Raw genomic sequence first — 26,823 nt, 5'->3', positions numbered from 1 at the left:
TATTGGTGAGGATGTGGAGAAAGGGGAACTCTACTACAGTGTTGGTGGGAATGCAAGCTGGTGGAGCCTCTCTGGAAAACAGTATGGAGGTTCCTCAAAAAGTTGAAAGTAGAGCTACCCTACGACCCAGCAATTGCACTACTGGATATTTAGCCCAAAGATATAACTGTAGTGATCTGAAGAGGCACCTGCACCCCAGTGTTTATAGCAGCAATGTCCACAGTAGCCAAACTATGGAAAGAGCCTAGATGTCCACTGACAGATGAATGGATAAAGAAGATGTGTAATATATATATTATGCAGCAAAAAATGAAATCTTGGAGCACCTGGGTGGCTCAGTCAGTTAAGCGGCCATCTTCGACTCAGGTCATGATCCCCGGGTCCTGGGATCGAGCCCCGAGCAGGGAGCCCGCTTCTCCCTGTCCCTCTGTCTGATCCTCCTTGTGCTCTCTCTCTCTCTCTCTCTCTCTCTGTCAAATAAATAGATAAATAAATAAATAAAGTTTTTAAAAAATGAAATCTTGCCGCTTGCAATGACATGGATAGAACTAAAGGGTTATTATGCTAAGTGAAATAAGTCAATCAGAGAAAGACAATTATATGATCTCACTGATAATATGGAATTTAAGAAACAAAACAGAAGATCATAGGGGAAGAGAGGAAAAAATAAAACAAGACGAAACCAGAGAGGGAGACCAACCGTAAGAGACTCTTAATCATGGGAAACAAACTGAGGTTTGCTGGAGGGGAGGGGGGTGGAGGGATGGGGTAACTGGGTGGTGGACATTAAGGAGGGGCATGTGATGTGATGAGCAGTGGGTATTGTATAAGACTGATGAATCACAGGCCTGTACCTCTGAAACCAATACTACTATATGTTAATTGAATTTAAATAAAAAATATTTATAAAAATAAAAAATGTAAAAAAAATTAAAAAACCTATTAATCACCAATGTCTTTAACTCTTAGAAAAGCAAACATGGAACAAATACATATGACTTCATGCAAAGTGCTGTTCACCAATAAAGATACAAAATCATCTGGCTTATAATTCTTTCCTTTAAATTGATAAACTTCAAATAGTATTGCAAACTAAATATATTCTAAATAAGTTACTATAAAACATTTATTATTTAATAATACTTGTAGTTGGCCTTAATGATTATAAGTAAATGATTTATCTTAACAGGTTTTAAAAATAATACTTTTCTAATCAAAAAGAAGGTAAAATAACCTTTGGAAATTTAACTTTTTTTTTTTTTTAGATTTCTTTATTTGGTGGCGAGAGCGTGGGGGGTGGGGCAGAGGGAGAGAGAGGGGAAGCAGACTCCCTGCTGAGCAGGGAGCCCAATGTGGTACTGGATCCCAGGACCCCAAGACCATGACCTGAGCCAAAACCAAGAGTTGGACACTCAAGCGACTAAGCCACCCAGCCACCCTGACCTTTGGAAATTTAAAAAGGCATTTTTCCTAAGCCCTTGATCAAGAGGAAATAAAAAAGTGGAATTATGGGTTATTGAAAAAGTAATACATATGAAAACCTATGGGATGTGGCTGAAGCTATACTCTGAGGCAAATGCATAGTCATAAATACTTTCATTATTAAACATTTTAAAAGGTAAATAAAAATCAAGTGTCCAGAGCTAGAAGTTAGCAGGAAAACCCTATCAAAGCAAGAGAAGAAAAGAAATATAAAACCCAAAATTAATAAATTAGATAATCCAAAAACCAGTAATAAGTTTTAGAAAAGTACCATCAGGTTTTAATAGGATTAGGTATAATCTGTTTTAAGAAAAGAGGAAGAGATTTGATAGTAAATCAAGTGGGCAGTCTCAGTTAACTAATTTGATTTTTTTTCTCAGTATTTTCTGAAGTCTTGCAAAACTTACATGTATAACTACTGCAATTGATTTGTCAAGTGTTTACTTTCAGTATAAGTCATTCCAATCAAAAACAATACAGCCAGCAAGTATCTTTTAAGCATTAGTCATTTTTTCCTTTGGAAGACATTTATTTTTCTTTTGCCATGAGATGTAAAATATCTTAATGTTTGATATATTGTATTTTTACTTTAATATACAAAGGATGTAGAGGGTTTCCATGGTCATATTTTTTCTGTAGGTGTGTGGTACATACTGAAATTTCACTGTGGGAGAGTGCCTTATTATGTTCTACTTCAGTTTTGATTTTAAGTGGGTGTTTTTTTTCTGTTGCTTAATCTGGGAAAATTATTTGCACTCTTCTGGAGATTCTGTCCCAGAGGAGTTTAGTTTGCATTTCCTGCTGTTGGGTGCTTCATAGTAATGTTTGCCCATTTTCCCTAAACCAGTTTAGTACAGCACTCTTTCCAGAACATGTACTCAGTGCATATTTGTTGAATTCATATAGGCTCTCAGTGATCTGAGTGCATTTGTTTAATACACTCTTTTAAAGAAGGCTTTTATATTTTCATGTTCTGATAAATTCTTGGATTTTCTAGATTATTCACATCAAAGAAGTTTTATTATTGACATTTGTTTTAATATATGCTAAATTTAAAAGAATGTGAAACTGCTTATGTTTTTTGCCCCCAGTACAGGTTTCTGGGATTATTATGATTTTTCATTATTTGGAAAATTCTGAAATAATTTCTGAAAGATAAAGATAATTTTACTATGTAGGTAGTTTTTTTTAAGCAAATAGTAGTACAGGAAGTTAGACTTTGTGTAGTTTAGACTTATATAAAATTTCTGATTCCAAAAAAATAGATCTTGTCAAAGTAGACTAAAAAATTCAAACTAAGGAATATCATTGTATGAAGTAACTAGTCTAATTTTTTATAACTTTTCTTGTCCACTAGGTAGGACATTTTTCTTTGATTTCTATACTAATATAATTGAAATATTGCCAGAATTTGTTACTTAACATATTGTCTATATGGCCTTTATTATGTGGAATTTTAAAAATAGTTTGGGATTTATCTTTACTTTTTAGGCCTGAGAATAGCAGATGCTTCATTTTTAATGTATGATACTGAAGGCCCCAAAGTCACAACAAACAACTTTTAAGACCATAGAGAGTTGTAACTGTAGGAGAAAGTTTGCCAGTCTGTTCCTACTAGTGACATCTTCTGTTTGTGCAGCTGTTGACTACAGCAGCTTCTCTTTTTTGCTAAAAACAAAGGATCACTTCAGTGTTTGTGAGTTTTATTGTTGAACTCTGATATCTAGAATTGCACTTAGAATAGAAATCATTGCAAACTTTGATATTTAAGGGCATATACTGTGTATATGTACAGATATCAATTATAAATTATGTATGACACTGTTTTGACTGTGGGCTGCCTAAGTTCATAAAACTCTTACAAAGTAAAATGAAACTAAGTATAAAAACTTGTTGCAACTTTTTACTTGAGCAAGAATTTGAATTTTTTTACCAAAGTAATTTATGAGTTGGTACTATTTGGTGGGGAGGTATTAGGAAACTTACTATCTTTAAATTGTCTTATTTCTTTATAATTATATTAGTATTGTTTCCTTTTCGTATGGAAATTTGATATAATCATTTCTTGCTAATGCCTTCTAATACAGATCTATAGAACTGTTCAGAGAGTTCTCATATGTTCAGAAGGACTTTTTAGATTTTTCAAAGATATCCTAAAAATTACATTTTCAGTGTAGTTAAAATGTGATTTAAATTTTTCCTCTTTTTATGCATGAACTATATAAAGCAAGTTTCCATTATCTGTGCATTATTGTTGAAAATCAGCCTTTTCCCCAAATTTCCTCCTGGGGGAACATTTATTAGATTGATAATTTATATCTTACACAAATAATTTTTGAGTTCTGTTGACTATCACAGTGAAAATTACTGACTTAGACTATTAACATTTGAAGGAGTTTTTGCCTTCAGGGTTCAAATTCAAGAAACCAGCTTGAGTTCACAGATACTGTATTCGTAAGTGCAAGTACTGTCTCTATTTCATATTCGGTTAAGAGTATAAAAGTAGATTTCAAAGTTTAATCAGGTAGGAAGGATATTGAATTGATACTACAATAAATAGTTCAGATTTCTTCTCTCTTCCCACCTTTTTACAAGCATTCTGAATATTTCCAGTGGACTCTTTTTAGAGAATAATTTGTCTGAATAAAGGCTATCCTATTGAGCATATCAAGTCTTTAGATTTTGTCTTCAAAGATTTTATTTATTTATTTGAGACAGAATGAGAGAGACAGCGAGCACATGAGAGGGGGGAGGGTCAGAGGGAGAAGCAGACTCCCTGCCGAGCTGGGAGCCCAATGTGGGACTCAATCCAGGGACTCCAGGATCATGACCTGAGCCGAAGGCAGTTGCCCAACCAACCGAGCCACCCAGGCACCCCAGATTTTGTCTTCAGATTTTCTTACATTTGTTACTTATTACCTTTGTGAGAAACATGCCTGACATTTATTCTGGGAACTCTGCCTTGCTCAGAGCTTCCGATAAATGCCATCCTACTGGGTTTGTTGGATAGAAGTTCTAGTTAGGACTATTGCTTTGAGGTAATTGATTTGAATGATTGAAACACTGGATTGCATTTCACTTACTGGTTTCTTAAAGAAGTGTTTAATATCTTTTTAGATTGTGATATTTATGTGGTTTTTAACATTCTACCTTTGAAGAATGTGTCTATAGGTTTTTTCTTTTTATAATTAAATTTAAGAAATTTGTTGTTAAATAAAGAAGGAAAACTGCATAAAAGCAATGTATAGCTAAATGAATTACGAGGTGAATGCCCTGTAATTATCGCCCAAGTTAGGATATAGAACGTTGTCAGGCACTCAGAAGCTCTCCAGGTACCTCCTCGTGATCACAACTTTCTTTCACATGAGTAATTTCATATGAGTAATTCCTGTCCTGACTTTTATCCCAGATCTTATTTACTTTTCTTTATAGTTTTGTCACCCACATGTGCATCCTAAAATACTTCAGTTTTTTAAATATATCTTTTAAATTTCTGTAGATATTTTTGTAAGAAAAAATACAAAATAAACTGAGAGTACATACTCTATGTCTACTGGGAAACTGAAGTAGTCATTTTTTTTTTAATATTTTATTTATTTGACAGAGAGAGATAGCGAGAGCAGGAACACAAGCAGGGGGAGTGGGAGAGGGAGAAGCAGGCTTCCTGCCAAGCAGGGAGCCCTATGTGGGACTCGATTCCAGGACCCTGGGATCATGACCTGAGCTGAAGGCAGACGCTTAATGACTGAGCCACCCAGGTGCCCTGAAGCACTCATTTTTTTCTCCTAGTTTAACTGTGAGCCAAAAGTTTCTTGCCTTTATGTTAAGTTTTTTTTTTCATTAATCTTGGACATTTTCCTTCCTTTTAACTAAACCATACTAATCTAATTTCCTGAAATGGATAGAAATAGACTATTTTTTAGACTAGTCAAACAAATACAAAGTGAGTATCCTTCAGAACTCTGTTTAATGATTTTCCCTCCTAACAAAATTAGTTAAAAGCATTGTTTTGTCTGAAGAGCTACATTTCGTACTACCAGCTTTATTTTTGGACTCAAGTCTGACTTCCTTGTACTCTTGATTGTTTTAACAGCTTTAGTTATGTAAGAAATGATTTCATTAAAATGCAATAACTTCTGATAAGTGTTTCCCTGTTTTATTTGATGGCTTTGCCTAAATAATCATATTTAGTTATTTTAATTTGACATTGCTGCTCCTTTGGATGTTTTCTAATACTGAGGAGATCTAATTACTGTTTGTAAATACTGACTCTTCCATTGTTAAATTGTGAATTTGTATTAAGTTTTTTGCTCCTTTATTAATAGTGTGTTTTACTATCTCTTTGAAGAATGTCAAGCTCTCAGCTGAGGTAGAGCCATTTATTCCCCAGAAGAAGAATCCTGATACATTTATGATCCCGATGGCACTCCCAAATGATAATGGAAATGTTTCTGGTGTAGAACCAACTCCAATTCCCAGCTACCTGATTACTTGTTATCCATTTGTGCAGGAAAACCAGTCCAATAGGTAATTTGTTTATTATTATTTCCTTTTTTGTGAGGGGTGGGTAGGAAAATACAGAAATTGGCAAGGCATACTTCTTCATTTTTTCCTTTTGTAATTTTTCCTTTTTTTAGGTTTATTTATTATTATTTTTTTGTAATCTCTACAGCCACATGGGGTTTCAATTTACAAGCTTGAGATTAAGAGTCCCATGCTCCACCAACTGAGCCAGCCAGGCGCCCCTTCATTTGTAACTTTTAAACATCAGCCATTTCCCTTTTTTAAGAGAAATGAATAAAACCAAATGAAGTAGAAATTTGAAAATTGTTAACGTGGGTTATTTTCTCATTCTTTTTGAGAGAAAATGGAGTTTTTTGGGTGTATCTCCTACAATAAGTCATTAAACTTACTTTGAAATAAATTGATGTAAAGGGAGGAATGAATATTCAGAAAGTGGTTAATGGAAACCCTTTTAACTTCCAGGACAATCGGGCATAAGAAGAAAATACCAAGGGATAGTTCTTAACATTGAAGTGTTTATGGTTAACATATATTTCTGGACTCTGATTCTAGTTTAAATTTAGCTTCTGTGCTATAGTCACAGGGTGATTTAGCAAAATGCTTGCAATTCAGATAATGCGTGACTTGGTGGTTAGGGTGTAACTTGTGATAATCGTGATAGCCTTTTTAACCCTGCTTAGACTATCTGAGTGATTAGTACTTTGTTGGTGTAGTTCATGTTATTGCTTTATTAAAAGTACTTTCAGCCTTTTACAAATAATATCACATATAGAAAATTATATTTCTCTAGCACTCTGGGACAGATGGATGAGGTAGCTGGACTCGAGTCTCTGCTCAACCACCCCGAAGGCAAAGGCAATCAGTATTTCTGCACACCTATGAGCCATCATGTGGCACACTAGTTTGCCAAGGCACATTCTTTCAGATATTGTTGATGTAAGAGATATGAGGCCACTAAGCTACTGTATGAAATATTAAATATTCAGGTTAATAATCTCTAAAACTCTATAGTTTTGGGGATTAGACAAGAATAAGGGATCCTTCTCAATTGAGGTTAGCATTATGTCAAACAATTTTGACCTGTATAGGGCTACGTTTGAAGCGACTTAAAAACCAAATTTAATACTATTTTTTTGTATTTGACAAAATGGCCAAGTGTAAAGTACAGTCAATTTTTTTTTAGCATACTAAATAATCTTTGAGAATTCACGAGTAAACCAGCCAGCAGATTAAAAGTATTTTTTTAATTATGGCAGTGAACATTTTTCCATTGTGCTTGGTTATGGGAATAGTGAGGAAAAGCTCAATGCTCCAGCTCCCCATGGCCACTCATTCTTCTGCAGCAGCCTTCTGTAAGGACTGCTGAGACAGGAAGAATCTTGCTGATGCTTTATAGGAATTGCACTAGAAAAGGCTCTAATGCTAGGGATAGGATGGCAATGGACAGGCTTACCTCTTTCTCTTCTTTCCCTTGGACCAGGAACCTGCTTCCATTGCCAAGGAGGGGAGCCAGGAAAAGAGCTTGACTTGGCCAAATGGTTCGGGGAGTATGGGAGAGGAGTAGGAGGCCCTGGGACTGAGCTGAAGAACAAGAGATGGAGGAATCAAATCACCCATTGTAATGATCACCTTACACAGGGATCACCTTACCCTGCTTTTTGCAGAAGGCCATCACAGTAGTTAGCATTGGGTGGGAACTTTGGACTGCCTTTGTGTGCAGATCCAGCAGCTAGGTGTTTAACTTGTAGGCAGAAATACCCTGAGGAGGTTGAGGAGAGAGTTGTAAATAAGAATGGTATGTACTTTTAAAATTTTGGAATGCAGTAGACTATCAGGTTGAATTCCTTTATACTGTCATTTAAGTTGTTATTACATGTATATAATAATCTCTAATTACAGCAAAGAAATTTATAAGGTGATAATTTTGTCTCCTTTTTATTATGAAGGCACTGTTCTGTACTTTTTTAAATTAAAATGAATTAAGAGGTTTTGCTTCAGCATTACTTTCAGACTTGTCAATCGATTTGTTCCTTTTTTATTTGATTTTAACAGACAATTTCCGTTATATAACAATGATATACGATGGCAACAGCCCAATCCAAACCCTGCTGGACCATACCTTGCCTACCCCATTATATCTGCTCAGCCACCTGTTTCTACAGAGTATACATATTATCAGCTGATGCCAGCACCATGTGCCCAAGTTATGGGATTCTATCATCCTTTTCCTACACCTTACTCCAACACCTTTCAGGCTGCAAATACTGTAAATACTATAACCACAGAGTGCACTGAGCGTCCAAATCAGCTTGGACAGGTCTTCCCATTGTCCAGTCATCGAAGCAGAAACAGTAACAGAGGACCAGTTGTACCAAAAGTAAGTGACTTATTTTAATTGGCTTTTATGTTTGATATTTCTGTTAATAATAGTAATTTGTTACTTGTATTGATTAGCCTTGATGCTGAATTTACTATAAAACATTTCATTCACTATTATAAAATAATCAAGGGTAGAGCATTTATAAAATAATTTTTCCTGTTTTTTATTGTGTCTTATTCTTAATCGATGATATGATTTACAGTCGTATTCTGGTTCCTTCGGAGAGTTTTATTTAATCGTAATACACAGATATTTCCAGATTATTTTAATTTAGTGATAAAAATTACATAGCGACACCAGTGTTTATAAGTGGTAGGTTGGATCCATGCCAGTGGTGTTGAATGACTAATGCACTTCCTATATTTCAGTCTTCAGAAATCAGCAGGAGATATTATGGAGAACAACATTTGTGATTCATTCAGTCCCTTCAACTTCATTGTTGCTATTCTGTGAATTTTTAGTAGCAATAGCACTTTGTTAGTCATGTATTGCTTTACTGTATTATATGAACACAGGGAGGGTCTCCTAGGGCTAAAGAAAATGAAAGATAAATGTGTGAAACCACTCTTAAGACCAGTCTTTTGACTAAGTAAAAAAAAAAAAAAAGACATGAAGGCCTTGAAAACACAAGAGATTTAAGGTTTATTCTAGGTTAACTATATCTTAACTAAAAGGTTACTTTTATTTTGAGGCCTTAACATCAAAGCAAGTAAGAAGAAAAGCCATGTTTCTTCTCAGCGCTTTTGAGCTAATGGAAGGTAGAGTGATTTCTTAAATGCATCTATGGCTCTATCATCAAGGAGTTGATGCTTTCCTAGATTCCATTAGCCCAGCTTCTTCTGTGAGAAGTCTTTGCTGTCTTTTGGCATACTTTTTACAAATTAAAATACAAACATGCAGCACAGTTTGCTTTAAAAAGCTATTAGTATTTGTTCATGAAAACACTGGGTCAAGGGAAGTTGTTTTGGGACCTCTGGAGAATGTAAGGAAACAAGTATTGGAAATAAGGTAGTAGTATATAACTTTCAGGTGGTGAAGAAACATGATTTCTCAGAGTGCATTTCCAGCTCTTCAGTTTAGGAAGTTAAATTCAGAGTTCTGTTGTATAAATCGCTATTTAAGTGATGAATACTTCTGTTTTAAAAAATGAAGGAAAGGATCAGTTTTTTTTTATATTTTCTTTCCAAGCTCTAAAGCAGAATTGTTTTTGTACTTTCTTGCTATCATGAAAGGAAAAATTTATCCCTTGGATAAGCTACTACCCTTTTTGTTACTCTTCTAAATAAAAATTTATAACCCCTTATATGACATGATTATACTTCTATCATTTATTAATTATTGATTGAGAAAATATGAAGTACAAGTAATAATTTAAAATGAATTAATATTTTATTAGTCATAGTAGTGTTAACAGTTATTTGAAAAATAGTATCAATGTGTGTGTATAATACATCATTTAATGTATAATTAAATGCAGATAATGTCATGAATTCCTAATACAGTAGCCCTCTTTCCCCATGGGTTGGAAGCCACTAATTTAGAGCATACATTTAGGTGTGTTTTGTAGTAGATATGTATTTTATAATGTTTAGTACATTGAGTAGGATTTTAAGTTATTATTATTATTATTTTTTGTGCTTAAATCAGCAACAGCTTTTACAACAGCACATAAAAAGCAAAAGGCCACTGGTGAAAAATGTAGCTACTCAGAAAGAGACAAATGCAGCAGGTCCTGATAATCGATCAAAAATTGTGCTTCTGGTAGATGCTTCACAGCAAACTGGTAAGCAAGAGTGTTTATGTATACATCACTGATTTTTATTTGTTTTCATGTATTGACTTTATGATTGTAGACTATACCACTTTTCAGGATTCTAGACTTTCATTCTTTCATTTATGCTGACACTTTGTGAAGTTCTCTAGGAAGGATAAAAGCAGTCCATGTCCATAATGTTCTTTCAACTTGTTTGCTGGCTAATGTGCAGTTTTGGGGAGGGTTTGAGGTGTCCTTATCCCCGTATAGTAGTGGAGCAGTTCAGAAATCAGAGATGGAATATTACAGACATTGTAAGAATTTGAGGACTCATTTTGGCAGAAATTAAAATCATATGTTTTTTATAACTAGTTTAAAGCCCTTCATAAAATACTCTTAATATTGTATAATATCTTTATAGAAAGAACTTGGCAAGTTTTCTGTGCCATATTTTAGCATAGATCTGAACCAAACCTGTCAGTGGCACCTATATCCTGTCAAGAAAAATTTTGGACTAGTTGGATATCATTTTGTCCAGAATTTTTTAGAGGACTGTATAAACTTTAAGATGCTTTAGCCTGGTAATAGATAAAAATATTTTCCAGTTTATATCATTAAATTCCAGTTTGTATCTCTGATCTCAGCTTAATAGCTGAGAAATAGACCCATAAACACAGTAAATAACTATCTCCTCACCCATTGTCATTGGTGCTAGTAAAAAAATTTTTGTTAATGATTGAAGGCCAAGAATTAGATCTGCTCAAAGGCACATTTACTTTTTACCCCTCTGTAGACTCCACTCTGGCTTAAAATAAATTTGATGGTGCAAACTTTCATTTGGGCTGTACCTTTTCTTTTGTGACATCAGTTCAGTTATTTTTTTTACAATTGCTTAGATCCATTAGGAGTAAGAAGGGATCTGGGAATCCGTTAAAAAACAATCTTCTTGCTAGTACAGTCATTGTGTGTAGTTTGTAGCCATAAAGCAGTGAGATTAATGGACTAACAAATGCTTGGAGAGGCTATAGAAAGAATCACAATGTAATATATTACAGAGTTTTCTGTTTTGGTTATTCCTAGTCATAGTGACTTCTACATGCTTTAAACCCTGGGACTGCTTTTAAAAATCCTTACTTCTTTAGTTTGCTCATTTAGTGACCACAAAGACAATCTTCTGAAGCATAAGAATTAGAAAATGAATAGATGATCCATTAGCAAAACAAAATGGCAGCCTACTGAATGGGAGAAGATATTGGCAAATGATATATCCAATAGGGGTTAATATCTAAAATATTTACTCAATTCTAAAAAGCCCAGATAATCCAATTTAAATTGGCCAGAGGACCTGAATAGACATTTTTCCAAAGAAGACCTACAGATGGCCAGCAGACACATGAAAAGATGCTCAACATCACTAATCATCAGGGAAAAATACAAATCAAAACCACAACAAAATAATCACCTTACACCTGTTAGTGTGGCTAGACTCAAAAAGACAAGAAATAACAAGTGTTGTGAGGATGTGGAGAAAAAAGAACCCTCAGATAGTGGGAATGTAAATTGGTACAGCCACTATGGAAAACAGTATGGGCGTTCCTCAAAAAACTAAAAATAGAAATACCAAATGATCCAATAATTCCACTACTGGGTATTTTACCCCCCCCAAAAATGAAAACACTTACTCGAAAAGATATATTCACTCCTGTGTTCATTGCGGCATTATTTCCAATAGCCCAGATAAGGAAGCAATCCAAGTGTCCATAGGTAAATGAATGGAGAATGGATAAAGAAGACATGGTATGTATATACAGTGGAATATTACTCAACCATAAAAAAGGATAAAATCTTGCCATTTGCAACAACCTGGGTGGATCCAGAAGCTATAATGCTTAGTGAAATAAGTCAGATGGAGAAAGACAAAAAATGTATGATTTTACTTATATGTGGAATCTAAAAAAAACCAAACCCTGCAGAAATAGACCCATAAACACAGAGAACAAAAACTGATGGTTGTCAGAGGGTTGGGGGTAGCTGATGGTAGCTACGCTTGTTGTAAGCAAAGCATAACGTATAGACGCTTTTAGCATCACTGTGTCGTACACTCGAAACTAATGAAACGTGTGTCAACTATGCTTTAATAGAAGTAAAAAGAAAATGAAAAGTGAAGGTAAAATTTGATTAGAAGATAATACCTTTTATCAGTATTCTTATTTAGTTTGTTTTCAAATTCTGAGGATTGTACATTCTATCAATATTTTTGTTTAATTTGTTTCTAATTTCTGAGGATTAATTGGTATCAGTCACAGGTAGGATGAAATATTAGAACTTAAAGGAATTGTAACACATTTTTTTCTTGAACACAAGCTTGTACTTAATGAGTTTAACAAGATGATTAGATATCATACAAAAATTAAGTGCATTTCAGTGTGTTACAAACAGAATTTGAGAAAAGATGCCATTTATGATAGCAACAAAAATATAAGTTTCTGGGAATAAACTTTATAAAAGATGTATAAGACATTTATGCAGAAAATCTTTATGGTAGGACATTAAAAAAAAAAAAACAACCCTAAATATCCTGTTCATATAGGATGATTTGATACTGCAAATGTCATTTTCCCCAAAGTCAGTCTGTAGGTTCAGTGCAGTTCTAATCAAAATTTTAACAGGAATTTTGTGGGAACTTGATAAACTAATTCTAAAAGGACCATTTGAGAAGAAAAGAGCTTTTTTTCTAAATATCGAGACCTATTAAACTATCTTACTTCCTATAGGCTTATGCAAAAAAATGCAGTATACCAAAATTAGAACAGGGGACCCAGAAATAGATTCATATGTATGTGGAAATACATGTGGAAAATAACACAGATAGCATTACAGATCCCAAATTTACAACCCGTGCATTAAGGACAAACGGGAAAACCCGTTTGTAGAAGAAAATATAGGCAGATATCTTTATGACGGCAGGGAGGAAACTCTTTCTGAAGTAAATTCTGTCTATCAAAAGTGAGTGGAAGAATGAGCCAGAAACTTGGAAAAGAGTTTTTTACTATGCCTATCACTGAAAAAGTATTAGTATGAAGACATAAAAAATTCATATGAATGAATAAAAAAAATGATCCTACCTTGTTCTGAGGCTCTGGGACACACCAGGGGGCTGAAACAGTTTGGTAGGACTATAGGAATCTTTCTTTTGACCCAATTGTCCTTCCCCTGTGAATGTATCTAAAATGGATATATTTCCCTAGAAAGAAAAAGGACTATTTGATGAAAGATCCAAATTGAAGTATCACAGTGAAGCTTCCTAATGTTTAGTAACAGGTGACAAGTCAAGAGAAGTGTAGAACATCCACTTAGTGGAATAATACTGCCTTCTCACATTATAATTATGAAGAACATATACATAATATTAAATAGCCCGGGGTGCCTGCGTGGCTCAGTCATTAAACTGCCTTCAGCTCAGGTCATGATCCCGGGGTCCTGGGGTCGAGCCCCGCGTCGGGTTCCCTGCTCAGTGGGGAGCCTGCTTCTCCCTCTCCAGTTCCCCGTTTGTGTTCCCTCTCTTGCTATCTCTCTCTGTCAAATAAATAAATAAAATCTTAAAAAAAAATTAAATAGCCCAACTCAAAATTGCATTAATGCTGTGTAAAAATTATGGGCGGAAATATAGAAGAAGGAAAATTGTTATTTGTTAGGGTAGGAGGACATTGTAAGAGTTTTTTTTAATGTCTTTTGATTACAATTTGTGAACTACAAAAGTAAGAGACAAATCAGTAGAAAAATAGGCGGAAGTCAAACAATCCAAAAATAAAATTAAGTATTTCACAGTAGGGAAAACATTAGTGGCTAAAACCATCAGAAGAGATACCAAATCTCATTATTAGGCAAGAAAATACAAATTAAAACCCACAATGAGCCATCTTTTTATATCTAACAATTGGCAAAAATTATAGCCTAGCAGACAGTATCAAGTATTTGGTGAATATGTGGATCACTGTGGATATTTATATCTTGCTGTTGGGTTATAAACTGTTTTAAACAGTTTGACTGAAAATGATTTGGCATTACTGAGTAAAGTCGAATATGTGTATGCCATAAGGCCCAGCAGTATTTATCTTAAACTTCCACATGCGCACATATATGTTCAAATGTCTGTGTAAGAGTGGTTACAGCAGTATTAATGCAAAACCCCAAAACAGTCCCAAGCGTCCCATCAGTGGTACAAAGGATAAACACAATGTGTGGTATGTTCATCATACCCAGGCATTCTAGATTCCAGTGACATTAATGAATTACAGCCATATGCATCAGAATCTCAAAACTAATGTTGGGGGAATGGGGCAGACTAGGAAGCAAGTCACAAAAGAAAATGGACAGTATAAATTCATTTTTATAAAGCAAAAACTGCAAAATTACATGATTTATGTTTTAGGAGTACAAAAATCCATGAAAAAGCTATTTTAAAAAGGGAGGAAATGATAAACACAGAATTCTATATGGAGGTGACTTCTGGGGGAGGAAGAGGGTGCAGTGGTGGACGGGGTATGCAGTGGACTTCAAAAGGATTAGTGATGTTATTTTTCTTAAACGGGTAATGGTGGTTTGTTTTAATATTTATACAAATACTCTCTTGTCATAATAAATACATGTCATAAACCAATTTGTCAGGAACATCTTACCTTTTGATGATCTTCTCCAAAAAATTTTTTACTTGTTTCCTCCATTTACGAAGTTAGATACCTTCATTTTCTTATGACCTTAATGATAATTTAACAAGAATTTATCAGTTTGGTCCTCACAAAGAGATGTCACACCTTCCTTGCTTTATAGATTTCCCGTCGGATATTGCTAACAAATCTCTCTCAGAGAGCTCTGCCACAATGCTCTGGAAGTCCAAAGGCAGGAGGAGAAGAGCGTCCCACCCTACTGCTGAATCCTCTAGTGAGCAGGGGGCTAGTGAAGCTGACATTGACAGTGATAGTGGCTACTGCAGTCCCAAACACAGCAACAACCAGCCTGCAGCAGGGGCTTTGAGAAATCCCGATTCTAGCACCATGAATGTATGTAACACTGCTTTGATTTCTTTATCGTTCATCTGTGTCAGTATTATCTTTGTATCTTCTCTAAAGCTCAAGTATCTATTTTCATTAACAATTCCCATAGTAATAGAATGGATCAAAATGTATTTTGTATATTAATATGAAAAATATATATGGAGAAGTATTTTTCTAGGATGGTAAATAAGTATGCTTCACACTAGACTAAGTTATGAAACATTTTGCAAGGCATATGGTGTTGACTCTTAAGCGGAAAATAATTGTCTTTTTTGTTTTTATTTTTAGCATGTGGAATCATCTATATGTACAGGTACTTATTTTCTGCATAGTGTTTTTGCTATACTTTCTTCTTTGTCCATGTCAGAGTTTTGCTTTTAAGCATGAAGCTTGCTGATACTGCAAAAAATTAGAAGTCTTCCAAGAGATTCACATTACTTTGAAAGTACAGTTGGGCTGATAAAACTTAGAAAATTTCTCAAATGAGAAATTGGGGTATTGTGCAAGATGGCACTTCTGTTACTAAGAACTGGAATACCACTTAAAGTCTGTAGAGAAATTTCCAGTTTTACATGTATAGTAACTGACTTTCAGTACACAAAGTTAAGGGATAATTTAGGTTTTGGTATCTTTCATAAATAAATCATATTTTTAAATCTCACTGGTTGCAGGTAGTGTAAATTGGTCCAATGTAACATGCCAGGCAACTCAGAAAAAACCTTGGATGGAAAAAAATCAGACGTTTTCTAGAGGTGGAAGGCAGACTGAACAAAGAAATAATTCACAGGTAATTTGAATTAGGTTGGAGAAACTTGAATTATTGTATAAATGGTATAGTGGTCTTGAAGGGCAGTGTCCTTAATTTTTAGAGATGCATATTGAATTATGTCATCATAAAATATCATGATATCTGTAACCTTAAAATGGCTTAGCCAGTAAAATTATTATTTAATGGAAAAAAAAGGCAAAATCTTGACTATAGGTGATGTGTATATTGTGCTATTATAGGTGTGTGTATGTTGTGCTATTTTCGACTTTATTGTATTTAAGAAATAGATTTGGATATTTCATACTTTTAAAAAAGAATATTCTCCAATCCTGTTTCATCTGCTGTGACTTTTTCTTATTCATATACAAAATTTAAAAGCATTTTAATGCCATAAATACTGATTCTTTGAACTTTAGGACTGCGGCCTTGTTCGTTTGTTTTCACTAGACCTACAAGCTATGCCCTCTGTGCTTATTGCAGGGCCAGAGCAATTGCTGCCTCACACTGTAACATAACCAGACTAGGTGGCTTCCTGGTCTTGGGGAACAATAGCTAGCTGCCGTACAGCAGAGCAAGTTAACACACTGCCACGGATTCCCAGTAACTGTCTTGCTGCGTTGGTCATCTGTGAAATCAGGGAGTCGTTTGTTGATGAGCATTTTTCCTTTTTTTTAGATAGTTTTTAGATAGGCTTCTTGGATTCCTTAAATCTAGTTAAGGTATTAAAAGTATCATATGGGGGCACCTGGGTGGCTCAGTTGTTAAGCAGCTGCCTTCGGCTCAGGTCATGATCCTGGGGTCCTGGGATCAAGCCCCGTGTCGGGCTCCCTGCTCAGCAGGAGGCCTGCTTCTCCCTCTCCCACTCCCCCTGCTTGTGTTCCCTCTCTCGCTGTGTCTCTCCCTGTCAAATAAATACATAAATAAATAAATTTTACCCCCCCCCAAAAAAGTATCATATGAATAGATCTGTGGGTGAACTGAAATAAGAGTAAGTTACTAATGGATTAAATGGACCAAATACTTGCCTGCTCATTTGCTTCCCTGAAATGAAGTACATTAGATGCGCCCTAACATTAATTAGACTGTCAGGAGAACAAGCAGAATAATGCCCTTTCCCCTATGGTTATTGCAAAAATGAGTCGTTGTTTGTGGCAGGCATGTGAGGCAGTCTAGCTTTATTTGATTAGAAACAAAAGAGCTAAAACAAAAATTGTTTATATACATGAGATAAACAAAATCTACAAAATGTTTAGTTAAGTGCTGAAATTTTATGTTGAAATCATAACTTGTTAGACTTTGGGTATACATAGTCCACTGGAGAGGAAGTAATACAGCTATTGAGCCTCCAAACTGGTGAGGAATAGTAAAAGAACAACCAAAAATTATGCAAATACATGTAGTATATTAGGTTTTGTTTATTTTGTATCTCTTCATTCCAAAAGACCTGGAGCCAGATGTTGAACAATGTGTTTTCTAGTTCTGGTGTGTTGTTATACTTAAGTATGTGTTTGATTTGTGATGTGCAGAATCTTTTTCTTTCCTGTTAAGTCAAAATATTTTACCCTTTGCAATTTCTGATTGTTTTTAGGCTTAAAAAGTATTTTAGAAATGAAATAAATATTCACTTGTATTTTCCACTACTTTTTTTTTTTTAAGATTTTATATATTTATTTGAGAGAGAGATGGGGAGAGAGAGAATGAGTGGAGTGAGGGGCAGAGGGAGAGGGAGAAGCAGGTTATCCGCTAAGCAGGGAGCCCGATGTGGGGCTCAATCCCAGGACCTGAGATCATGACTTGAGCCGAAGGCAGACGCCTAACCAGCTTAAGCCACCCAGGCACCCCTCTGCTACTTTTTTATAGCATAATGTTGCAAGAACTTTTTATCTGAAATTTATTTTGATGCATGATATAATAATGATGTAGATTTTCAGAGTAGTTAACCAGCTGTTCTAAAATTGTAATCCATTCCTTTCTCTGTTTGCTAATTTCTTATGTCTTAGGTGCTGTTTCTGGACTGTTTTGTTCCATTTATCAGAATTTGGTATCTGTACCATGCTGTTTTACCTGTGATTTTTAATATTTTTACCAGTGTTTTAACACTTGAACAGACAGGTTCTATCTATGCTCTGTCATAACCTTAATTTTAAACAGTGGACAGAATCTAAAAATTTAAATTTTAAAAAATGGTTTTATTTTGTGAATTGGTTGAAAAATGGGACAAAAAAGATTATATGATGAAAAAATCTCATTTTCACCCCGTCTCCCCTTGTCTTCTTTTCCCTATATCTGTCCCACTTTGAGTAGTTTCTTGTGTATTTTCCAAGTTTCTTCATGTAATTCTAAGTAAATACAATTATGCATCTTATGTTTTATCCACTCTGTTCTGTGCTTTGCTTTCATCACTTAACAATGTATCTTGGAAACATTTTCATATTATTACAAGAGGGCTTCCACACTTTTTAAAAATAACTCCTAATGTTTGGAGCATAGATACGCTTGTTGATTTCTGTAGTCTTCCTATTAATGGACATTTGAGTTGTTTGTAATTTGTTGCTGTTACATACGTGCTGCAGTATTGTTTAGAAAGGTGTGTGTATAGCAATAAAGTAAATTCCTAGATAAGGGATTGCTGAATGCAAAGGTAAAGCCACTTCTGTTATTTGATAATATTGGCAGATTATACCATTTAAGTCTCAACAATAACGTGGAGAGTGCCTTTTTCCATATAGCTTCAGAAATCATGTGTTTTTAGGATTTTGGATTTGTGCCAATTGGGTGAAAATGGTCGTTGATATTGTTGAGCATCTTTCCATATATTGTTGAGCATCTTTCCATGTATTTATGGGCTGTTTCTGGTTTTTTCTTAACTTGTCTGATCATATCTTTTGCCCATTTTTTTTTTTTTTTGTATCTTGATCTATTTTTTTTTTTCTTTTTGGTATATTTTTAAAATCAGTTTCTCCGTCAAGCTCTTATCAGATTTAAAAAAAATTTAGGAGCCTTTAGTTTGTAATATGAATTACAAATATTTTGCTAGACTTTCATTTCTATTTTTGACTTTGCTCATTATTATTGCCATATACCAGTGCATGTTTTAAATAGCATTAAGAGGTTTATAAGTTGAATTTATTGTTTTTTAAAGTGGCTTCTGGGTTTTAAATCATAGGAAAGCCCTGTCCTTACTCTAGGGTTATAAAGGATTTGCCTGTTTTCCACTAGGGTGTTTATGTTCTTGTTTTTTTTACATTTAATCTTTATTCCATTTGGGTTTGTCTTATGCATGGTGTGAGATATAGTTCCACTTCGTATTTTCCAAGTGGGTACCCAAATCTCCAGCACCATTTATTGAAAAGTCTATCTTTTAACTGATTTGATATTAACCACCGTCATCATCTATTAAATTCCCAGGTATATTGAAATCTATTTTTGGAATTTCTATTTTGTTCTGTATTAGTCATTAAATTAATCTATCAGTTTAGGGAGGATGGGTTACCTTTGTGATGTGGCATCTTTCTATGCAAAAAACTGTATTCCTATTTTTGAGTCATCTTTTTAGGAGATAATTGAAATACACGCAAATTTGGTTCTCATGAACTTCGTTGGGACCATTAGTTTGGGGGTTTTAATTTAATCCTGGAGCTTTATGTCTCCCAAGTATAAGAAATCCAGTTCCATTTGTTCCTTTTAATTGTATTAGTGTTTGTAGCAACATTAATGTATACATAGTAAATGATTTACAACAGGGTTTTTTTTTAGATATAATTTTAATGCCTTTGGAGAGCAGGTTTGCATTTACTTTTTTGTCATAGTGACTGTCCACAGAAATGAAGAGGTATGCTCAGGAATTATTCTCTTGCTTTTTGGTCATCCCTGTCTTGGGGCTTATACTCATTTTAGTATTAATAATTTATGTGAATTAAGTTGTTTTTTTTTTATTTACCTAGACATTATAAATTGCATTTGGTTTACCAGTCTTGTATGAGCTTCTTTTCTTGGGCCAGTTTTTAAAATATTTTACAAAAATTGCTAAATAGTGAAGTTGAAGTAATTTTACAGAGAATATTCATATAGCTACCAGTTAGATGCTAGCTAACATTTTACTGAGATTTGTTTCATCATGTGTATATTCCTCTGTCCATATCACTATCCATGTTTTTGAGCCAATTTTAAAATGAGGTAAATATTTAAAAATAAGAAACTGTTGGGTATCTGGAAAGTTATCTAGTTATAGGAGGTAGCCCACTTGTCACAGTGCATATTCTGAGGAAGAATTAAACTTGGTGTATGACCATCTTCTCTGGCTTATTGTTCTGCCATGCAGCCTACCTCCCGAAAGAGTATAAAAATTCTATTTCTTAAAAAAAAAATCCTATTTCTTATCAGCAAGTTGTTTTGGATCAGTTACTTAGTATGGGAATTGGCTAGGTGGTTCCATGTCTTCGTGTGCATAATTTTGATTTCATCATCCAAAGCCTGTGTATCAGCACCTTCTGTTCTAGATCTGCTTCAGGTTCTGTTTACTGTTAGAATTTGGTGGTAACTGGTAATGAAGATCATACTTTTCACATCTTCTGGGTATCCTGGTTAAGAGAGGTGTTTCATGTTAGCTGCATTGGGTATTTAAGAGGAGGATCTTGAAATTGTCTCAAGAATCTTGCCCTTACGACAGTCGAACATTTTACAGATTTGTTAATGGGATAATAATTTACAGATTGGATGAAAATTTTGTTCTAAATCTATTTTCTTGGAAATAAGAGTTTTAATTTTTTACCTTTCTTAGGAATTTTTTTTTTTTAAATAAAACCACAGATGTTAGAAGACTTATAATAGTTTAATAAAAAGGTAGGGTGCAGTTTCTCCCAGTGATAGCATCTTGCAAAACTGCAGTCCAGTGTCACAACCTAGATATTGACATTGATACAATCAAGATAAGAACAGATCCATCACTGCAGGGATCCCTCATGTTTCCTTTTTATAGCCACATTCCTTTCCTTTCCTGGCCAGCCTCTTGTTAACCCCTAGAATCCACTGATCTGTTGTTCCCCCCTTTATATAATTTGTCATTTCAAGAATGTTTTACAAATGAACTCATACAGTCCTTTTAGGATTGGCTTTCTCACTTTCATGGTTCTCTGGGGATTCGTCCAGATTATTGAATACATCAGTAGTTTGTTCCATTGGGTGGCTGACTATTGTTGTGCAGTAGGGATGTACCACAGTAAGTTTAATTATTCTCCCAATCAAGGACATCTGGGTTGTTTCCAGTTTTTGGCTATTACGAGTAAAGCTGGTTAAACGTTCATGTATGAAGTGGGGGAAGGAGGGAAGTAACTTGCATTATCACATTTTTAATTTTCCTTAAAATGATCTTATTTGTCAAATGCTCTTTAACCTTTTATAATAAATTACGCACTTTATGAAAATTCATTGAGTTTTATACTTTTGTGTACTTTTCTGTAAGTATATTATATGTCAGTAAAATGTTCACTTAAATAATATATTTTTTTTCTTTTGGTGCTTACTTAGGTTGGATTCAGATGCCGAGGACATAGTACTTCCTCAGAAAGAAGACAGAATTTGCAAAAGAGACAAGATAATAAGCAATTAAACGCCAGTCAGTCTCATAGAGGCGACTCAAATTCTGAATCTTTATATTTTGAGGTATTTTTTCAGACTCTATTTGTAAACTATTAGAGTAAATGTTCCCATTAAGAAATTAATTTTCTTACATTCTGATAAGTACTTTTTATGTCTTAACCTGTGACTCTGCTATTAGATTATAAATTATTTAGAAGTATTGATTCATTTTTGTCCTGGAGATGTATAGTTAGTCTAATATTAACTTCATTAATGTCTATTTTTATAACTTTCGTCATGAGTATTCATTTTGAGGTAACATGTAGAGGTAGAACTTGATTTTATGTGCATTTCTCCTACTATGAAACTTTCTCCCTAATTTTTGTTATTATTGTTTAGTCTCTTTGTCAAGTTTTTTAGATTTGAATGGTTCAGTCTAGGTAAATTGTGCTTCTAGCCAGGAGGATCTTGGAGAAGAAAAAAGCTATTTTATTTTCTCTAATAGGCAGAAAGTTTGTATACTGCTTGGAATATTTTTATTTATTCATCTAACTGGCTCTTTTTTTTTTTTTTTGGCGGCCTGTTATATGTGTAAGATAAGGTGCTGTGAATGATACATTAAATGAGTAAACACAGTAGCCTTAGGGAAGTTAGGGTATAGTAATGTAGATGCATACACACCTAGTACTTGCTTGGGTGTGGTTGGAGTTGAAAGAAGGGACAAGTCCCTTTGGGTTTGGAGTAGGGTGGAGGCAATCTTTGGAATAGACTTTAAAGAATGAGTAGAATTTGGTTGTGTCAGGATAGTGAACATCCCAGGTAACTCATTTGAATAATTCTTTTTTGTTGGATCATAGTTTCTATAAAATGGGTCAATAGATGGCAGTTAAACTGGACAATGTGCTTGAGGCCAGAGACTAGAGATGAATAATATGTTAGATAAGTTTAGTAATTGACCTAAAAGACTTAAGAGTGCATCTCTATTAAATTATTGAGAACATGTGGCAGATTTATTATTTGCACTTAACCATATAATTGGTTCCATCCATATACTTAGTTAAAAATATTAGATACAATTTTCACTATAAAGGAGGATATTGGTTAAGAAATTGAATAGGATTTTCTTTTAAATTTTTAAACTTTTAACCTTATTTACAGGTATGTGTAGTATTGCAGGACAGGGAATATATTTATGAAATTCATATTAAACCATCTGTTGAAAATATTTTCCAGATTATCTGAAATATGATAAAAACCCTTTTGTATTTCTTTTCAATTACCTATCCATCTTAAAAATAGAATTAATTAATTAAAATGGACACAGAAATCCAATAAATGGACATGTATAGATATGCCCCCATTGTTGAATAATGAAATTAACTATGTTGTAGCATGTGAGAGATGGGATTTCCTTTTTAAGACTGACTTTAGTTTAATATTAGAATTTTAAAAATTATTTCCCCATTTTTCATTACTCTTAAGCATTATAAAACATTTTTCTGAATAGTTTATTGCTTTGAACTGTTTTTACTTAAAATGTGAAATTATTTCAGGATGAAGATGGATTTCAAGAACTAAATGAGAATGGAAATGCTAAAGATGAGACTATTCAACAGAAACTTTCTTCAAAAGTAGTAAGTGACTCTTTTTAAAAAGATAAGCAAAATATTTGAATATCCTTTGAACTGTGGCTATACTGAAAAGAAGTATTATGGGTTAGCGTAAAGACATGTGGGGCACCATGGTAGAGAAGAAAACCATGTATTTGGTACTTAATATTTATTTTCAGTATAGCCAGAACAAAGACACTTTCCTATAAAATCCATAGTTCTTTTACAGACAAGAAAACACCATTAATTAAAGGATATCATATAGCATGCAGTCCATTTCCCCTGTTGTTGCAAAACTTTACTTGGGAGTTATTTCGTCTTGAGGCCAAGATCCGGACAAGGGTCACCAATTGCATTAAGCTGTTTGTCTCTTTATTATTTCCCAGGCTGGAAGGATCCCACCATCTCACTCTGTTCTTTATGACATTGAATCCTCAAAGATTCCAGTCCAGATATACTGTAGAACATCCCACATTCTGGATTGTCTTTCCTTATGGTTAGACCTTTATGGAATCACTAACAGATGTTTTTGTCTGGTTTTCCTAGTTGGATGATTTACCTGAAAACTCACCAATCAATATAGTTCAGACTCCAATTCCCATTACCACCTCAGTTCCTAAACGTGCAAAAAGTCAGAAGAAGAAAGCTTTAGCGGCGGCCCTTGCCACAGCTCAAGAATATTCAGAAATAAGTATGGAGCAAAAAAAACTACAGGTATTTATTCATTTTTATGAACAGATGTAATTGGTAGGTTTGGGGGGAATGGACAGAAGGAGTGACAAGTAAAATCATCATAAATTGCTACAGTTTAATACTATCACAAAAAATAAATGTTCCATTTACCTTGCAGGAAGCTTTATCAAAGGCAGCTGGAAAAAAAAATAAAACCCCTGTGCAGCTAGATTTGGGGGATATGTTAGCAGCTCTGGAAAAACAACAACAAGCGATGAAAGCACGGCAGATTACTAATACCAGACCTCTGGCATATACAGGTGATCTCACTATCTGAGCAATTCACTGTTTGGTTTTGGTAATAGTTTTTGAATATTGTTAATCTTAATTGCATCTATCTAGAAAATCCAGAGTCTACTCACCAGCTCCTCTCCTGTTACCCTCATAGTTCGCATCCTTATAGTACACTGTAGTAGCCCACTGTTACCTACTGCAGGCTATCTTAAAAGGAGTATCTTTTAAAAATATAAACAGGATTATATCACTCCACTGCTTAGAACCCTCCAGTAGCTCTTGATCTCACTTGGAGTAAAGCCAGATTCCTAAGGCCAGATCTTAGCTGATCCTATTACATTTTTGCCCCCATCACCATTCTCTCTGACACACACTGCTCTAGTCAGTCAGCCCCCTCACTGTTCCACAGACACACCAGGCATGCTCCTAGCTCAGTATCTTTGTGCTTGCTAGGTCTTTTCCCTGAAACTCTTTCCTCGTATACCAGTGTGGTTTGTTCTCGTACGTCCTTTAGGTCTCTGTTCACATGTCAGTTGGTGTACTTTATGAAGCAGCTAATGTTTTTCTTCTTCAGAGGTTGAAATAAGAATCACAAGTAATTTGGCTTTATAACTTTTAAATTGGATAATAGGAAACATAGGAGTTTTGATCAAGAGGTGTGCGCGCATGTGTGTGTGAGAGAGAGAGAGAGAGAAAATGAATGATTCGGCTTTCTACTGAAATGGTAATGTATATTTTAGTAAACCTTGTCAAATTTAGAGTTCAGCAGCTCTTATGTGCTCCCTCATTTCTCTCCATAGCCTTTGTTGTAGCGGGAGAGGAATAATATAAAGGAAAGGGAAAGGCACCAACAAAAAGCCTGATGTTAAGAGGCAGAATTGGAATATTCTGTTTCTTCTGTTCTATGTAAAGGGTCTGTTGTTTTTAGACAAAAAGATATTAGCAGTGTATAACTTTAATTCTGTCTGCAAAATGTTTAAATCTATAGCTAGTTACTTGTCCAGTATAAACCTTAGCTTTACTATTAGTAAAAATAATATTGGATGCATACTAATCTTTTGAGTTGAATGTTGCTGAGTTGGGTAGAGTGGCAGTTACATCTCAGTAAAGAGTAAAGGACTATAGCAGTGGAACTGAGAGTTAGCAGTGTTCTGGAGGCAGTATGGCCTCATGGCGACAAGCAGGAGCTTTGGAGTTGAGCTGCCTTAGTTTGAATCCTGTTCTTCCATGTATTTCCTTGGCAACTTATTTAACTTTGCTGTGCTTCAGTTTCCTGACATTAAGATGGAGGTAATGATAGTACCTGCTACAGGGTTATTTTGAGGAGTCAGTGAGATGATGCATGTAACCTGGTTAGAAGATTATAGTCACTCAATAAATGTTAACTGATTACTGTGGAGAAGAGATTGTTAACCTTTGATACTTCAAATGGCTTCATTGTTATAACTTTGATTCATTGACTACATGTTGATATATACAGTTATAGAGATCTATATAGAAAGCATGGTGTGGAATTATAGATTAAGATATTCCTGTGGTCAAAGGTTTATAATCTAGTTGAGGGGAAAGACATACACAAATAACTAATAAAGAACAGTGCCTTAGGAAAGATACCAGCCAAAGTTTTATGAACTTGCAGAAGAGAAGAGTGATTAATGTCAACAGGGAGATTATGGGAAGACGTTACAAATGCTTTCATGTATGATAACATTTGGACTGGGCTTTGAAGGGAGAGTAGGATTCTTATCAGATGGAAATGAGATTAACCCCTAAACTGCCACCAGTGTTTAAGTTGGAAAGCATTGATTACAAAGAAATTGAATTTCTTGGGAAGTCCAAGAAGAGAATGAGACTATTGTAGATAACGTAAAAGGATTGTAAGGAATTGATGGGGTTGTTGTTGTTTTTTATTTAACTGATGGAATGTGGAAACAGGTCAAAGATGACTCCATGACTCCAAACTCTCCTAGTTAGAGGATTGTGGTGATTTTGATGATATCAAACAAGGATTATGGAAGAAGAGTTTTGTTGGGAAGAACAGACTCCAGCCCCGTTGTATTTGAAATGCTAGTTAGGGAGATTCTGGTGGTTCCTACTTAACATGTAGTTATGTATGTACATTTTAGGTTAGAAGTCATTGAGTTTTGTTTTTTAAGATTTTTTTTTCATTTATTCATTTGAGACAGAGAGAGAGTGCATGAGTAGGGGAGAGAGGCAGAGGGAGAGGGAGAAGCAGACTCCCCACTGAGCAAGGAGCCCGATGTGGGGCTCGTTCCCAGGACCCCGGGATCATGACCTGAGCCAAAGGCAGATGCTCAACTGACTGAGCCACCCAGGCACCCCAAAGTCAGTGAGTTTTAAATAGAGATGGATGTATAGCTGTGGAAATACATAAGGTTGTTAGGGGAAAGAAAAGTTAGGAAAAACATATTCAGGAATAAAGCCTTGTGGAATGCTCAGACTTAAAGGACAGCAAGAGGAAGAACTAAAAAAATAGGTTTGAGAAAGAGTAAGAAAAATAGAGTGTAATGTCATACAAGGTGAGGACAGAATTTTGAGGAAGAGGATGTGGTCTTATCAAATGCTGAAAAAAACTAGATAAGAGAATTAGATTTAGCGATTACAAGCTCGTGTGTGATCTTGACAATAGTGGTTGTGAGTTCGTGGGTAGGGCAGAGGCCAGATTGTTATGATCTGGGAGGTGATAA

The 26,823-nt window shown here is 34.7% G+C and overlaps 1 protein-coding gene across 1 annotated transcript in view; it reads left to right on the top strand.

The window, feature by feature from the left end:
- Positions 1-26,823, top strand: part of SECISBP2L (SECIS binding protein 2 like) — a 58,418-nt gene that overhangs the window by 3,473 nt on the left and 28,122 nt on the right. The window contains exons 2-11 of the mRNA XM_027570209.2: positions 5,831-6,009; positions 8,059-8,383; positions 10,034-10,169; positions 14,970-15,199; positions 15,482-15,506; positions 15,865-15,980; positions 21,489-21,623; positions 23,093-23,173; positions 23,696-23,863; positions 24,000-24,141. Of these exons, the coding sequence (XP_027426010.2) occupies positions 5,831-6,009; positions 8,059-8,383; positions 10,034-10,169; positions 14,970-15,199; positions 15,482-15,506; positions 15,865-15,980; positions 21,489-21,623; positions 23,093-23,173; positions 23,696-23,863; positions 24,000-24,141 (1,537 nt within the window). The remainder of the gene's footprint in view (positions 1-5,830; positions 6,010-8,058; positions 8,384-10,033; positions 10,170-14,969; positions 15,200-15,481; positions 15,507-15,864; positions 15,981-21,488; positions 21,624-23,092; positions 23,174-23,695; positions 23,864-23,999; positions 24,142-26,823) is intronic.

The sequence above is a fragment of the Zalophus californianus genome, chromosome 6 (assembly GCF_009762305.2).
Source record: "Zalophus californianus isolate mZalCal1 chromosome 6, mZalCal1.pri.v2, whole genome shotgun sequence".
Lineage (NCBI taxonomy): Eukaryota > Metazoa > Chordata > Mammalia > Carnivora > Otariidae > Zalophus > Zalophus californianus.
This window is presented reverse-complemented; position numbering and strand designations above follow the sequence as displayed.